The 17,963-nt window shown below is 45.6% G+C and overlaps 1 protein-coding gene across 1 annotated transcript in view; it reads right to left on the bottom strand.

Annotated features, from left to right (window-relative positions):
• The window catches only part of LOC137618217 (lysosomal alpha-glucosidase-like), a 109,314-nt gene that overhangs the window by 82,042 nt on the left and 9,309 nt on the right, over positions 1 to 17,963 (bottom strand). The window contains exons 2-5 of the mRNA XM_068348335.1: positions 9,423 to 9,546; positions 3,481 to 3,936; positions 2,824 to 3,081; positions 443 to 591 (exon numbers count right to left, since the gene is read on the bottom strand). Coding sequence (XP_068204436.1) covers positions 443 to 591; positions 2,824 to 3,081; positions 3,481 to 3,936; positions 9,423 to 9,521 — 962 coding nt within the window. The 5' untranslated portion in view covers positions 9,522 to 9,546. The remainder of the gene's footprint in view (positions 1 to 442; positions 592 to 2,823; positions 3,082 to 3,480; positions 3,937 to 9,422; positions 9,547 to 17,963) is intronic.

Below are 17,963 nucleotides of genomic sequence, written 5' to 3'. Positions count from 1 at the left end.
GATATCGTACACTACACACACAACTCTGAAAAGGAAACTTACTGATTTCTATACTCAAATATATATACAAACATGAAAACATGTTTACATATATATTGAGTAAATGAAAAGTAAGCGATTAAGTAAAGACAAAACAAACAATGGCTGCCAAGAGAGGACCAAGACAGAGACGTCTGTCACAGTCCGAGCCAAAAGTGAAAGTGAGCATTCATCTGTGTGTGAGGGGGGGAGGGGTAGCTAGCTACCACTCCCCTACCCCCCCCCCCCCCGCTAACTAGCGCAGGGGTAATACACCCTCGTTAAATTCTAATGGCTCGTCATTTCAGCTACCAACCCATTGTAAATAGCGTGGTTTGTATTTCGGTTACGGAACAATTACCAGTTAAAAGAAACATTGCAATAAAAGATCACTGACAAGGCTACAAATTAACAATATACACACAGAGGAAGTGAAGACGCTCTTCGGAAGATAACAAAGGAACCGTCATCTTCCTCAACCGCGATGCCATACAAAGGTTCTGCAGCACCGAGCTCAACATTAGGTACTATTGGCAGTGGTGATTCCCATCTTGATGAACTTGCATCATGGATCTATAAGACAAAACAAAGGAACCATCGCAAGTTTACTTTAATGATTTCTAAATCATAAAAAAATCTACTCAAGCTGTTAGAAATGGTTCATTTTACATCTATACTACTGTATACTGTACACTTTTTATGAACAGTCTATTCTTTATTTAGATTTCTGAATGATCAATATTTTCATTATACATGTCTACTTTATGTATGATTATAAGAATAAAGAATAACTTTAAAAATATAAAAAAGAAGTAACTTCAATTATAATAATGAAAAATCATGTTATCCTGATATCATTTGACTCTGCTGAGCTCTGATGACCTAGAATTACTGGAGCACTTTAAATCTTGATGTTCTTTTTCCAAATCCTTGTATGAGATAACCTGACATCTCTGCCCACTTTCCTTCATTGAAATGTATAAAAATATTCAATAAAAAATAGCATGACGCCTATTCTATTTCAGTAAAAAAAAATTGCAAATACTCTGCAATAATCTGATTACAATCAAAGGAAATTATATTTGCACAACATTATAACAACTGCATACGGAGTGCCTTATACAATATTCAATGTACAGTACTATAAAAAGTACTAAGAAATTCTTTAAAGTATCCCAAGCACCAAGTATGGTTCTGTCTGGTCTCCAGCTGCTGACTCTCATCTTTATTTCTTGCTTCTCCAATTTTCTTCTTTTTTTTTACCTTATTAATCCCACTGCATACCAGGGTCTGCTGCTTGAGTCAACTTTCTCTATCTATTTCCATTATCATCTCCCAGTCCTATCAAACCTATATTCCCCCCTCACAATATCCATCCATCTAACCCATTGACACTCCACACTCCTCCTCCCTTCTTAATACATGGCCATAGTATCTGACGAGTTTTTCTTAGACATCTTTTAAGTTACGTATACTGTACCAGATATTATTCAAATATATTGACTCTCCCTCTTTTCCCGTAGTGAAATTCCAGCAAGCCATTTCTCCTTGCTGGTCTTTAGCTGCTGACTCTCACCTTAATTTGTTCAACAAGAATTTGCCTTCTATCAAATTTCTTATTCCTGATCTAGATATTAATCTCCGGTACTGTTGTACTATTATTTTTTCACACACACACACACACAGAGAGAGAGAGAGAGAGAGAGAGAGAGAGAGAGAGAGAGAGAGAGAGAGAGAGAGAGAGAGAGAGAGAGAATGTGTGTGTCATCCCAGCTGTAGGAGTTAGTATACAACAGAGAAAGGAAAGACAATACGCAAGACCTAGATATAATAGGTAACATATAGAAAATAGGAAATTTACATTTAGAGAGGGTATTCTGGAAATTTGGAACAAAGACTGACACTACACAGCCAACAGGCAATATCCTAGGTTTGTAAACCACCACTGGTTACAGGGTCATGAGTACCTAAACTTACAGTACTTTATTGTTTGAAAACCTGTTTATTTCATGTAAAATTGCCATATTTTCCATTTCTTCAACTGGTTATGTGTTTTTAGGAACTTCTGGTTCTTAAATCTATTCTGTAAGATAAGAGTTAAGACATATCCTTATTCTAAAGGAAGAAATTTCTGTATATGCGTAGAAACCAATCAAAAGATGATAAACTTGTAATTAAGAAAAAAGGGCACAGATGCAAAGTATTTAGTTTGAATCTGAATCAAATTCTTCCTAATAAAACAATAAGAAAATAAAATGAGTCTGATATAGTTTTAGTAAAGCCTATCAAAACATACACATAAGGAGACAAGTTATGACAGCCAATGAAGTAGTTGGTCGGACACCAAAAAGAAAATCACCTTCAAATTAATCTGGTCAGGAAATAACACATAAAACTTAAGGGGCAGTCAGTAGAGCACAGACCTCTGCCACAGCAGCTTATTTCTCAACCTTGACCATGAACTTTGACCTTAACATGTATTAATTGGTGTGGATTTTCATACACTCTAATATGAACCAAGTTTGAAGGCTCTGTGACAACGATATCCACCCTTTTGGCTGATTATGCGAATTGGACATTTGGCTTGATCGTGACCTTGACCTTCCAAAATTTTATCATTTCCAGGTTTTTACATAACAGGTAATCCCTGCAAGTTTCATTACTCTACGATTAACATTGTAGCCAGGAAGATGTTCACAAACAAATAAACAAACACGCAAAACAGGGGCAAAAACATAACCACCTTCCAACTTCGTTGGCAGAGGTAATTATGGTTAAAATTAGCTCACTCTACTAAGTACTCACCTTAACTCTGATGCGTGTTTCAGTTTCATAAATGACTTCCATCTTGAGAAGTGGTATGTCGTGAGGGTAACCACTGGAGGTCTCTCGCTTCAAATAACCACTGTTACCATAGCTCTCAGAAGAGAAGTTGACAAAGCGGTAGCCATCATAGTCTCGGGGATAAAAGCAGTAAGGAACGTTGAGTGGCAAGTCTTCCAGTGGCGTACCGTGGGTCGGACGGTGTAAACGGGGAGATGGGAATGGTTTTTGCTCGGGAATCTGTTAAGAAGTGAAAATGTATTTCAATAAATACTTTTCCTGCAGCAGTTGTATCTCTATCACATTAGAGAATTATACTGGTTTTACCTTTATTTTTTAACATTATTTCTTACTTATTTTACATTTTTATGAGCTAATTCTACGGAATTTGATCGCTTAGTACAGAATACAATGTAATATGACTGAATCTAGCTGTACTGAAGATATACTCAAACAACACCTGTATCTCATAGTGATACAGAAAAAATAATTAAAAATGTACTTTGAGGTGGAGCATTAAAACTTTTCAAATAAAATAAATCTTGAATAGAGTAAAACATACATGGAAGTTAAAATTCCTCAAGTCAAGTAATCATTCAAATAACAAACAATTTTAGAGCAAAAGAAAAAACTTCTTACCTCTTGAGCAGGCAGCCAGCAGCAACCACGACTCTCACAAGTATTCTGATCTATGGTTCCTCCGGGCAGGCAATCAAATCGAAGACTTAGAGGTATATCACTACACTGCTTGTTGTCCTGAACCCTAACAGGGTCAGGAAGGGGTTTCCTACCTTCAAGAACTTGCTGTGCTGCACTGTGAAGTGAATGATTACCTTCCCAAACCAGGAAGTTTACCCCGTAATCTTTCTTCCCATTTCCATTTTTAACCCAGTTGGTGTAACTTCTCATTCGCTCTAAACTGGCTTGATGAGAGAGGTATGGTGTATTCTCTGAGCCACCTCCTTTAGAAGGAAACATAGTGTTGCAGCCTCTGAACATAGAAAGTATTCTTCCATACTTATATACAAAGAGGAAGCACATGATAAGTCCTACCCCCATCATGGTGCCAACAAAATTGACAGCCCACTGGTTTTTCTGTAAAAGAAAAGTACAGATAATTATCACATTGAAGGCAGTTATGAAACTACAGTACTATACTTGTAATACACTACTACTTACATCAGTATTTGGTCAAACTTAATACGGTATTGTACATGTACTGAACTTGCAACTTATAACCTATTGAATAAAAAAACAATCTATATAAATAAAAAATTTTATTGGAAATAAAAACAAAATAGCTACTTAAGGATAGAAGGTAAAAGAAATAATTAATAAACTTATTCCTTTGTTTTCTTTATAGGACAGAACTAAATCAAAGGTACTGTAATTAGTTTCACTAAAAAATCCTACTTTGTTTCTTCTTCACACCCTCTATCGGCAAACCATGTGATACTTCGCATACTGATCCACATACTTGCAAATAGAGAGCCCAAAGCAATGTAGCAATGGTCCCCTAACCAAACTAATAATTTATATGATCTTTGGTGATCACTAATTCCAACATTACTCTATCTTTACAATTGTCAGGGCACTGACGTTTGATTTTCTGTAAAATTTCTTCTACACTCCCTCTACTATTCCCTTTAAGTTCAGATCTAGCTTTTCATTCTTCCTTTCCCCCATACTCAACTCTAACATTACCTTCTCAGAGGAGGATAAAAAGCTAATACAAAAAGCATTAAATCAACAAGATAATCAGACAATTTTCACACTGAAATCCTGTAACTGACCTGTATAGGACATTGAAAAACGGTTCCAATGTATGAAAAATAGCAAACCTAAGTTCTTTACATTAGAGAATAATAACAGCGAAGCTGAAATAGGGAAGTTAAAATTTATAACAAGGTATCAACAACTGGTTGGTAGCAGGGAAGCACCAGCCCCCAGCTGGCTTACTGACAAACAACTTTGATACCAACTGGGACTTTCTAGGGGGTTAGTGATGGCAGTAAAGTATGAGTGAAGGACTCAGGTTTATATGGTTAGGAAAAATCCAAATTATTCCAAATTTGTCATTTGTTCCTCCACAGATACAAACCTCGTCTTTACAAAGGAGACTTGTTCTTAGACGGGAGAAAGTCCCTGTTCCAACTGCCTTGAAACATATTGTGGGATACTCAGGCCTCTTACATTTGGGATGTTGAAAGAGTTAAGTATTCTATCACCACATAGACCATTGGCTTAGTACAGTAATACACACGGAGCTATCAAGACATCTCTTGCGCACCCTCTCACTGAGAGGAGATGCTGGATAACCTTCATGCATAAAGAGGAAGGGATTCCACCACATGTGGAATATCTGGATGAATGGTTAGCACAAGTCAAGAAAAGGAGGCAAATCCCTCCGAGTCTCCACCTACAGAAATAAAAGGTCTGGGTGCCATTCTTCTTGATGCCACTTCAGGGCCCAAGAGTCATGCTGAGATTGGGTGTTGCTCGAATTCAATTCAAGACACTCCTTATCAGGTAGAACGGCAGAAAAGCATAGAAGTCGAGGCCGTCCCATATGTGCTGAAACATGTCCTCAAGTGCTGTCTTTGGATCTGGAATTGGAGAGCAGTAAATGGGGAGCATGAGGTTCAGAGAGGTCATGAATAGGTCTAACATTGGCAAACCTCACAAAATCAGGATCTCTGTCACTATCCGAACACTCAAAGACCACTCGGAGACCAGCACTTGCGTCCTCCTGCTAAACTTGTCCACCACTACATACTTCCTGCCTGGAATGAAGCGGGATGTTAAGAAAATCGAGTTAAGTTAGACCCATTCAAGAGTCACTACTGCAAGAAGACAAAGTTACAGTGACAAAGTACCTCTTTGTTTGTTCATATATGCCAACACGCTGGTGTTGTTGCTCATCAAACACCGCCAAGTGGCAAAAATGCAGAAGTACTGAAAAAAAGCTGCTCTAAGCTTCAATACATTTATCAGGTCTTGGCACTTCTGCTCAGACCAGAGCCCTGAAACCATATGCTGACAGAGGTGTGCTTCTCATCCTTCCTTAGATACGTCTGTTAATAATAGGAATTCTGGAGGCAGCCCCAAGAGAGGGCAACCTTTCAGAAGGTTTGACTCATCTGGCCACCACTGTTAGTCCTTTTCCCCTCTAGTACAAGTGAGACGTGATGATTATGTTGAGACCAACACACTTTTAACTCCCACTGAAGTGACTGAAGGTGGAGGCAACAACTTGGTACTAGGTGCTCCTATTAACCTCTGTCACTGATGTGCCGCCAAATGGGGCTGTCGAAGGAAGGAGAGTGTTACCTTTCTTAGGCAAGATATCCTCTCCTGAGACAGATAAATCCTTTTGAGAACTGTTTCTATGTCCATTCCGAGGTACTTGAGTCTGTGTATGGGCACTAGTACAGTACAGACTTCTATCGATTCACCACGATCTCTAGATGGTGACAAAATGAAAGGATTCTGTCTCAGTGGAGGAGAAAGGTTTCTTCTGAGTCTGCCAGGGTTAGCCAATCACCCAGGTATCATAGGAGATGAATGCCCTTTACTGTGCCCATACTGAAACTAATAAATACTCTTTAAACATTTGAGAAGCTGTTGAAAGCCTGAGGCAAAGTACCCTGAACTGGATTACTTTGTCAACTACTATTACACTTAGGTACTTCCTGGAGGACAGATGGATCGGGATCAAGTAGCATGTGTCTTTTAGGTCAATGGTTACCAAGAAGTCCAAGGCCTGATTGCATGCATGATTGTGGTTGTGATCTCCATCTTGAACAGAGTTTGCAGAGCAAACTTGTACAGGGGTGAGAAGTCGTTGGCTGGTCTCAGCCTCCAGAAGCCTTCCCTACAAGAAAGTGTCGACTGAAGAAGCCTGAGAAATCGTCGTTGACCTCTTGGAGAGCGCTCTTCTCCAGCATAGCCTGGACCTCTGCCTAAAAGCTAGATCTTTCACCAATCCCTGTTGATAGGATGACAACGTAACTAGTGATGGAACCAGGGGGAGAGGGAGAGCTGATGAACGGGAAGAGGTATCCGGATCGAAGAACATCCACCATCAGACATATTTTCGTCCCATGATACCACCACCTCCTCCAACTAGACTGTAAGCATTCTACCACTGGTGGTATTGTGGAAAGACTGCTCCTCTAATGGAGTTGTCATCCTTGACCTTTTGCTCTGACTCTAAAATCCCCTTGGCCTAGGTGGGACAAAATGGGCTGGCTCAATCCTTGCTTTAAAATCGATGTCTGAGGTCGAGAATTGCCTATCTGAGTTGCTTTGCGGGCTTGTGCTGTTCGAGTTGCAGTTCTAGGTTAACTTGAGGGGAGGCAAACTGTGGTTTACGGAAGGGAATGGCTTAGTGCTGCATCTTTCCTCCACCTCTCAGTCGTAACTTTCACCTCCACTCCTGGAAACAGGGAAGGACGCAGGACCCTTCAGGGAGGAGTTATGGCGATTCAATCCTTCTTGTTGCCGAATTCACTCATTGAATTTGGACTTCACAACAACACGTCTCTTAAGAATCCAATTAGCCCACTGGCTGGATGCCTAATGCTTTATGAACTCTACCGCCTTGACATCCATGAGCACAACGTCTTTTAGAGCCTGTCTCCTATCAGGATTTGACATGTCCTTGGTGTCGGCTAGGATACCAACAATTCCTGACCAATGGTTAATCCACGAAGCCGCTTGCAGTGTTGCCACAGCCATTGCCTACATATTCGACATCTCTGCCACCGAGAAGGAGATGGACGATCTGAAGAGAAGGCTTGCATACGAGAGGTTCGCCTAAGATCCTCCTCTGAAAGGGAATGATCTAACAGAGATTATGAAATAACCCTGCTTATTTACTCTGAAGGAGGACTCCTTCTATGATGGTGAGGGTCAGGAACTTGCTTAGAGATCCTCAGGGTAGGGGACAAAGGGCACCTGGGACACAAGTCTTCCTCCGAAGAATCTGAAGGTGGCTTGGAGACAACGGCAAGCTTCTCCGACGACACTGAAGGGTCGACATCCTCTGAAACAGGGGCTACAAGATGCTCCTGCTGGTGTCTGGAAAAATAAAGAGCCTGCTTCAACAACTCCTCTAAAGATGAACCTTACAATCCCAAGGAAGACCACAACAAACATAAGGTGTAGTCATACTGAAAAGAGACAAAAGAAAACTTCCCCTGAGGAAGAGACCCAATTGTTTTGCTAGGGAAAATGAAAGGACCCCCTTGCTCTAAGATCAATTGGCCCCCGAAGGAAACCAATGATGAGTCGGAGAGCAGAATACTAGGGGTGGAAGAAGGCAGTCGGGCCTTCTTCGACCTTAAGGGTGACCCTAAAATGAAGAATCCATCTTAGATTTCTTCTTCCTCTCCTACCATACTTCTCCCGCTGGGATGGTGACCACTCCTGATATTCGTCACAGGGAGAGGTCTGGTTGCAGGAGTGCCTTCTATAGGCAAGGCATAACTGGTGAGGATCTGTGTCCCTAGAGCTCATGAAGATAACGCAGATCTTGGGAAGCACCCTTGTACACTTCCGCATATCTGCGCGCATCTGTAAACACACTTAAGTCATTAACACAGCAGAAAAGAAAAAGAAAATAGTTAATGAACTGCCAAAATATCCAGCCCGAAAAATGTCTGACAGCTGCTATTGAAGTGGTTTGTCAGTGACCCAGGAGGGGGATGGTGCTTCCCCTCTACAGCCCTTTGTCAATACCTTGTAATAATTTCTAACCGATGTATTCCAGTTTTGCAGTTATCATTCACCTTTGTATAGGATTAGGGTTTGTATTTGTGTAAGAACATATAGGAGTTCAAAGAGACCCATATTCTAAGAGACATTAATGTTATGACTAATTGAATAGTTGACATATTGAGACTGCAAGACTAACGGGAAATCAGCCTAAAATGAAATGGGATTTAGTCATACCCCATTTACTTAAAATATAATCTATCTAGTGTACCTTCCAAAATTGCTTTACATTTCCCTTAAGATTGAATATCGTCTGACATTTTCAGTGCACTATCTAGTACTGTATAAGCTCAAAGAGACCTGTAAGCTAACTTGAAATACTTGATCTACTAAATATGGACCGTTTTATGAAGAGACCTATATGTAGCCCTAGTCTGAAGTAAAAGAGAGCAAGAAGAGACAGAAAAAAAACTGCTACTCAACCCCAGAGGATTTAAAAACTCCTGATATATGGAAAATTTTACTAATAATAAAATGAATGTATCCTTAATCAATCTGGATTGTAGCTCACAACTTTCAAAAACTTTTCCCCCAATGACTCTATAACCATGAAACTTAAGCAACTCACAAATATCAATAATCATGAAATTGGTCTGTTGACCATATTTATCAAAATATACAAAACATCAATACAGTAACTATAAACTGAACATACAACATAAAGAATTAATTTTCTAAGTGTGAATACAATTCTGTACCACCAGGTTACAATTTAACATTTAACTTCCACAGATAAGATAAAATACTTCATCTATCAACTCCATGGATGAGATCTGGAAAAATTTCAGCTATTGATAACCCACCTTACGAGTTGGTGGCGGAGTGTCGATGTATTCCGGTATGAGGTGTACTTCAACACACTTTGGACTAGTGGCTGGTAACTTTAGCTGAATCTTCCCCATCCTTATTTCTCTATAACTGCAAAACCTATGAGAAAACAAAGAAAAAATTATTAATCTAACATCATCAGTCATTCTTAAGATAACAAATTTTTATTAGCTATACAAACCTGAGTCCTTTAAAACAAGTATGTCTTCTGTAGGGCTGGAATAGTGCCCGGTGGTGAGCGTGGGTGAGTAGCCCAGCTCACTTTCATGCCAGACACTTCACTTTTGACCTTCAGTGTACACAAACCTTTCGTCCCTTAAAATATGGAAAACATAAGAAGACTCCATCTACCCAGTTTACTCAACATAGCGATGAGTAGGTTGATAGGACCCAGCCTGTACTTGGTATGTACCTGGTCCACGATCTAAGAAGGAATCCTTCTCCACCAATGAGAAGATGCAGTCCATAATGAAATACCTGTCATATAATGATCACTGGATTGGTGTGCATTCTACCATACCCCAGCCTCATTATGGAATGATGGGGGAGAACTACTTCTTATAGGCTTCCTCTAATAAGAATGGTACTCAGAAGTTTAGCTTAACAGCATCAATGTCACATTCAGCAAGTAACGATATAAATTCTTCATACCTAAGAGATGGGAAGGAAAGAAGCAGCAGAAGAGCCAGTCATTCTACCTTCCATTCCAGACATATATAAAGTTGTTACCATAAAAAATATGCTTTCTGTCATGTGTGGGAGCTGGGCTAGCTACACAATTACATTAGTAGTCACCAAAATAAAAAGGACAAACGTAAAGAGGGACTTATTGGTACACTCTCACAAGTTAAAGTCGGTGATGATTGTATGGTAACACCTGCCTTTCAATACCTGGAAAGATTCTCCTTGAAGAATAAGATGGGACCTACTGTATATCCAAAACTTTGTGACCTCTAGCACAAGGTGGTACTTCAAACTTCTCTGCAGTCGAGGATTATAATCTACGGATGGTACCACGATGCCAGAAGGAGACCGTGTTCTCCAACATCTCTTTATTGGTTCTACCTGTGATAAGGAGACACTGACACTCGTGCCTCATATTTCTAGTTTTCAGATAGCACAGTAAAGCCCTTGAGGGGCACAACGCCTCTCCTTACGATTACCCCCAACCTGAGGTCATGTCTCAACAGATTCTGGGTTTTGGCCACAAACTTTGGCCCAACCTAAGAGAGAGAACACTCAGGCTGCAACAAAAAATTCCCTTTTGAAGATGGGAAATTTCAAGCAAACCAAGTAACGTCTCAAGGGAGTTTAACATCTTCCCAATGACTGCAGGATTCCAACAACACCACAATCTCTTCAAGAGGAGAACTGCGAATAGTCCCATCATTCAAGAGGAGAACTGCGAACAGTCCCACCCTTTAAGAAGACAACTGCTTAGAGTCCTGCCCTTTAAAAGGGGCTCTGCTTAAAGTCCCAGTCCTCAGTACATGATCTGCTTACAATCCAGCCATTCAGCAGATGAATTGCACATAGTCCAGCCATTCAAAAAGGTAACTGCAGACAGTCCCACCTTACATGAGGGGAACTTCATACAGTCTCGCCTTTCAGGAGAGTAACTGCATACAGTCCCACCCTCCAGGAAAGGAACTGCATACAGTTCCACCCTTCAAAAGACTACAACATGTGGGAAAGAAGGTTTGTATACTCATTGGAACAAATTTCCCTTTATCACAAACTCAGGACCAATGGAAAAACGTATCCATTTACCTGTGGGTTACGTCTTACAGGTAGTGGGTGGTGAAGGTCGTCTGACGCTTCCACTCGACCGTTACCTTCGATGTACTTCAACTGATAAACTTAAGAGGTCACAAACACACAATCATACTTATCACAAGAGTAGAAAAGATCCCTCAGTCAGGAAGAGCACCAATGAGTACATCCATAGACCTCGAAGACAAAGACAAAAGTGGCGTCATATACTCTGGCAAGGGTGTCTCACCCTTTACTTTCCGCTAACTAATGCAACTCCCTTGTTAAAGTTATCAATGGCTACTCCAGTTTATTGAAGACATACTTCTATTGATTTGCATTCATGTACGAACAATGGAGCCTTTGTAGTTGGCTGGGGTGGACCGGGTCAGTAATTAAAATGTGGGTAAATATTTACAATAAGTACTTTGAAATGTTCTGATGCAAACAATGGGGGAAAAATGACAAATTCGAAGATAATTTGTATTTTTCCTAACCATACAAACCTTAGCTATTTACAAAGGGTTATTACTTTTAGCGTAGCTGAAATGGCGAGCCATTAGAATTTAACGAGGGTGTATTACCCCCGCGCTAGTTAGCGGGGGGGTAGGGGAGTGGTAGCTAGCTACCCCTCCTCCCCCTCACACACAGGTGAATACTCACTTTCACTTAGAGGTAGGACTTGTCTTGGGGGACAGGGCTGGCGGGCAAATATGTGTAAATAGCTAAGGTTTGTATGGTTAGGAAAAATACAAATTATCTTCGAATTTGTCATTTGTTCCGTAACCGAAATACAAACCACGCTATTTACAAAGGGTGACTTATCCCTTAGGAAGGGTGGAAAGTCCCCAGCCATACTGGCTTTGGCTTTACCCGGGGACTCAGAATCCGAGTGAGTCGCACTCGAGAAAAGGAGTCCCTGCACCTCACAAGTTCCTTGCACCGCAAGGAACCATGTGGCCTACGTAAGCTTGTGTGTGAAGGAAGAAGTGTGACCCGTCCTAGGCAGTTGACCTGGAGTTCCAGAAGGAACTCTGGGTTAGGACGTTCCCAATACCACCTCGTCAGGGTATGGGGGACGCGACAGTATTGACTCAATACTCGGAACACAAGGAAGCATGGTTTACCTGCAGAGGTTCGAGGTCAGCTATGCAGAGACCAGGATGCTGCTTCCCCCGTAGAGGGGATGATGAAGAAAGAAGTAAGGGCCAGACATACTTCTTTCGTTCATGCAGACTAAAACCTGATAACAATGCCCTCAACCTTCTGCTACCTGTCCAAAAAGGAGCCTGAGGTTAGACCAGCTGTTGTGTAGCCACCACAGAGCGATAGAAAACGTATCGAGACTCCTGTGGGTCACGCCCTGCAGGAAGCGGGCTGCGAAGGTCATCAGACGCTTCCAGACTCCAGCTTGTAGCACCTGCGTCACAGAGTAGTATTACTCGAAGGCGAGGGACGTTGCGATGTATCCAACATCGTGCTGTAGGGCGACGTGACGGGGGAGGGTCTGAAGACAGGTCGAGATGAATGTCCTTGAGTCCGGGCTGAAGAGGTATACTGGTGACTCTCCCCCCATGTCCTCCTTGTGTTCCCAAATCGGCTGCAACTGAGGCCAAACTGCAGCTGTTCCCAGCGCTAACCTCTCGATTCCTGTACTGGCAAGAAAGAGAAGGTCTTGGGACATCAGACACAGAATGGAGACTCAAAATCTTGAATGAATCGGACCGAAGGGTCGGGACCCTCAGATTCTGAGTCTAGCCAACAACTCAGGAGCGAGCCTGAATGTTGCCTTCTCCTCTTCCTTAGAAAGGGGGGGAGTAGTAAGAGACCAAGAAGATTGCTTACACACTGGCCGTGGCCAGAGTGAGCAGAAGACCCAAGGCGGAATACAATCCGAGGCCTGTCGTAAAAGGGTCTTGAGAAGATCTCTTAAAGGACTAAAAGTCCGAGCCATGCTCCAAGTTGGAGGTCTTCCTCCGACTAGGGCAGGGACGATCGTAGCTTCGCATGAGCGAGGATAGATCCAGCGGGCAGGAAAAAGTTATTCCTTTAAGCCTGAAGGTCAGGGAAAGGCTGAGCGACAGGCTTCATTGCCAAGAGCGGAAAGGAGTTTCCTCCCGCCGAAAGGCAATAAGACCGTTATTGCTGGAGAAGAGGCCTCACGGGAAGAGGTATATCTCCCACGGCACCAACCACCTTAGACTCTTCACTTTGCCTGGGAGACCCCTGTGGATGACTATCGCAGATGACGCGACCTCCGTACCGCGACTGTAGCGGGTTGTCTCTTCTAGAGGAGGAAGCGTAGTGTCTCCAGGCATGAAGCCGAAGCGACGCCACGGTTCGGGAGAGATGTCGCAGTGTGGTTGCTTGAGTAGTCTGCGCCGTGGGAGAAGCTCTCCCGGGAGTTCCGTCAGGGGAAGCAGAGGGTCCAGAAACCGTTCTGCGCATAGTCCCCAGTGGAGCTCTCCCATTGAAAGGTTGACAGACAACCTGGTTTTGTTGAGACCCATTGTCCGCAGACAAAAAGGAGGGAAGACGCAGGCGTCGAAGTTGTCCCACCATCACCGGAATGCATCTTGCCAGAGTCTCGGGGTCTGAGACTGGGGGGAAAACTAGCGGAAGCTTGAGGTTCCAAGCTGTCGCGATCAGGTCCCCCAGACCAGCACTTGCTGGTTACCCAAGGTCAAAGACCCTTAGGTACACTCTCTCTATGAGGCTCTGCTCGGATAGTCTGAGAGAAACATTCCCCTGCCTGGAATGAGAGAGCCGATGGTGGAATTGAGAGAATCTCAATCATCCCGGTATCTCTACTGCAAGATGTGAAGGTGTGAAAATGCGTCCCCTGCTGGTTAGCATGAAGTCGACACGCAACGGGGCGACTTGGCAGGAGCGGTAGGATCTGAAGAGGGGCCAGACTAAGGCCCTTAAGCCTGCCTGAATGATGGAGAGGTATCCTTCAGGTCTTGACCATAGGCCTGGACCGGAACATGCCCCCCCCCCCCCCCCCTTTCCTTTGACGAGTCCGAGAACCGCATCAAGAATGTGGGGAAAGGACGAGAATATCCACTACCATCAAGAGGCTCCATAGGTCAACACCCATTGCAGGTTTAATAGTTCCGCTGGTCCCATAGGGCCAGGGAGTCCGGTTAAACATTGCCTGAAGCCACCGGAACTTGGATCGCCCCACATGGAACTTATCCTGAGGCGACCGTTCGGACTATAAACGGGTCAATGAGGAAAGAAGAACTAGGAAACGTTCCAAGGTAGGGCTGAAAACTCTGCTTGACTGAGAACAGGTACTGCGACTCTCCTCAGTCTTGCCACAGTCAACCGAAAGGAAGGCTCGGAGGATGTGGTAACAGAATCTGGCGTCCCCAGGTGGTCACCCATCCAAGTACCGACGTTGCTTAACCTCGCTGGACGGACGAGAAGCGGGGTTTCCAACGTGGTAAGGCGGTTGACTCAATATCATGGCCAGATACTCCAGATGTTGAGGCAGAGGAAGAGAAGGCTCCAAGCAAAATACCATGAGCCCACACTCATGGTCAGCATTCGGAAGCTTTTCCCGGCGCTGAAGAAGGTCGAAACCCGAGCCTACCGGAGTTGACCAGCCCTCCAAACAGCAGAGGAGGCGGAAGTCTGCACCTGAGCGGCCAAAAGGAAGGCAGGGAGAGTTCTCTGGGGAAACACACCTGCTATGCCACGGCGGGATAGCCACACTGCATCATAAGCAGGAATACTTGCAGTTTAGGCTGAATTTGACGAGCACCCTGGAAGATGGATGGAATGGAAACTGAAAGTACCCGTCCTTCCGATCCAGGGTTAAAGGAGTCCTGTCGCCTCGTTACCAGTCTGATCGATTCTGCTGGTCTACGCTGGCCGAAGTTTGTTCGACAAACTTGATCAGGGCTGAGAGGTCGACTATGGACATCCCCTCTCAGATCCTTCCTTACAAGAAAGGATCGACTGAGGGGGCCGGGGGTGAAGCCGTCGATGATCCTAAGGAAGACCTTCGCCTAAGGTATGGATCATTCTGCCCAACCAGGCAACTCTGCTGATGCTATGGCATAGAGGTTCAGAGACACTGAATTCGCTGACAGAGACGGCAGGCGCGATATCCTTGGCTACTCACAGAGATTGTGCGGGAATGGGCATCGGGAAGCTGTCATTCGGATGAGTAACCTTAAGCATCCTCCCAGCGAAAAAACCTGCAATCCTAGAGTTCGTGAACTCCTTTTAGGACTATGCCCCCCCCCGGGGGAGTCTCCCGTGCCATCTGTTCCTGACAGGAGGAAACTGCAATTGGACACCTTGTCCCAGTTGTCGTAGCCGATAACTTAGGCCGACGTGGTTGAAAGAAAAGGGAGCTGGAGCCCTGCAGAGTCTGGAAGAAAGCGCCTTGGAGGAGTGAAACCGGAAGTCGATTTACTCCGCACAGCAGATGTTTAAGTCTCTGTCCTTGGGCAAAGACAAAACTCTTCTCAAGGATGGAAGGGTGTCTGAGGTCGTTGACCTCCACAGATGAGACACCCGAAGGAAGCCTTCAGTCAGTGCGTCCAGATGGTACAACATCGAGCTTGTCCGCAAGTAGATACTTAACGACGAAAGGCCAAGGTGCCTGAGCTCGAGAGGAGGAAAGTACCCTTGATCTTCCTGTAGCTTCCTTGAACCAAACCTCGGGCCGTAACCGAGGAGGGAAAGAACCTGGTAAGCTCCCAGAGGAAGAGGTAAGCAGTCACCCCTTGTCCGATGGAGAAATCTTCAACGGAAAGCCCCCCCGCCAAAAATCCTTCCAGGGCGGGAGAAGGAGAGAGTACTCGTGCAGGAGTGGGGACCCTCGAGACCGACCTCTTGGGAACCAACTTCGCCCTGGGGGAAGTCACCACGAAGTCCACTCCTCTCTTTCTCTTCAGCGTAGGAGAGACAGCCGCTGGTTTGTTACCCTGGCCGGTGAGTGCTGGTTTCATAACCCTCATTAACGCCAGTGCCAGCGGATCAAACCATGTCTGCTGCTCCAAGGACACAGAGTCCGAAATCCTCGCTAAGGTGAAAGGGATCGGGCGATCCTTTGGAGAGGACACGACGGTTCCTGCCTGAAAAGAAGGTGGGAAGAATGCTGTACTGACCTGTCTTCGTCCTGCACTACCAACCTGTGCTTGGATGGAGGTGATCCCGAGTGCCGCCTAGGAGCAGGCGTCCCTGCTGCTACCACCGGCTGTGGAATTCGCCGCGAACTATGGTCGCGCGAGGGCGAACGGTCGCGCAAAGGCGAATGGTCGCGCGGGCGCACAGGCGAGTGGTCGCGCGGGCGCGCAGGCGAGCGGTCGCGAGGGCGCGCAGGCGAGCGATCGCGCGGGGCGCGCAGGCGAGCGATCGCGCGGGCGCGCAGGCGAGCGATCGCGCGGGCGCGCGGGCGAGCGATCGCGCGGGCGCGCGATCGCGCGGGCGAATGGGCGTGACGGCGAGGGATCGTGCTGCCGCGTAGGTGAAGAAGATCGCTGGCGGTAAGCGATGGCGAGCAGCATGTGTAGGTGAATGATCGCGTGATAGGGTGCGATGGTGATCAGCATCCGCAAGAGGGCGAGCGTTCAGGGTTGTGCGATGAGGAGCAGCATGCGTAAGCGGGCAATCGTTCAGGGTTGTGCGATGGCAAGCAGCATGCGCAGGTGAATGATCGCGTGAAAGGGTGCGATGGTGATCAGCATCTGCAGGAGGGCGATCGTTCAGGGTGGTGCGATGAGGAGCAGCATGCGTAAGCGGGCAATCGTTCAGGGTTGTGCGATGGCAAGCAGCATGCGCAGGTGAATGATCGCGTGAAAAGGGTGCGATGGTGATCAGCATCCGCAAGAGGGCGATCGTTCAGGGTTGTGCGATGAGGAGCAGCATGCGTAAGCGGGCAATCGTTCAGGGTTGTGCGATGGCGAGCAGCATGCGCAGGTGAATGATCGCGTGAAAGGGTGCGATGGTGATCAGCATCTGCAGGAGGGCGATCGTTCAGGGTGGTGCGATGAGGAGCAGCATGCGTAAGCGGGCAATCGTTCAGGGTTGTGCGATGGCGCGCAGTTGAGGGTCGCGCGATGGCGATCAGCATCCGCAGTTGAGGGTCGCGCGATGGCGATCAGCATCCGCAGTTGAGGGTCACGCGATGGCGATCAGCATCCGCAGTTGAGGGTCGCGCGATGGCGATCAGCATCTGCAGTTGAGGGTCGCGCGATGGCGATCAGCATCCGCAGTTGAGGGTCGCGCGATGGCGATCAGCATCCGCAGTTGAGGGTCGCGCGATGGCGATCAGCATCTGCAGTTGAGGGTCGCGCGATGGCGATCAGCATCTGCAGTTGAGGGTCGCGCGATGGCGATCAGCATCTGCAGTTGAGGGTCGCGCGATGGCGATCAGCATCCGCAGTTGAGCTAGTAGCTGGCGAACCATGTTCCTTCAGAAGTGTTGGAGAACGTTGGCGTGCCAGCTGTAACACACGTGGGCGATCCGGAGATCGCTGGCGAGCTGATGATCGCTGACGAGCTGACGATCGCTGGCGAGCTGATGATCGCTGACGAGCTGATGATCGCTGACGAGCTGATGATCGCTGACGAGCAGAAGGCTACGCGTGGAAGCCTGCGTAAAGAAGAGTCCTTGACCCCGACCTGAACCGAAGTTCTAGATCGCGAGGGCGAACGTGGGCGCACAGGGCACGTAACAGGAACCGCAGGGAAGATCATCTTGAAAGCGCTGACGAACAGGAGAGCGCTGACGAACAGAAGGGCGC

This window comes from Palaemon carinicauda, chromosome 24 (assembly GCF_036898095.1).
Source record: "Palaemon carinicauda isolate YSFRI2023 chromosome 24, ASM3689809v2, whole genome shotgun sequence".
Lineage (NCBI taxonomy): Eukaryota > Metazoa > Arthropoda > Malacostraca > Decapoda > Palaemonidae > Palaemon > Palaemon carinicauda.
This window is presented reverse-complemented; position numbering and strand designations above follow the sequence as displayed.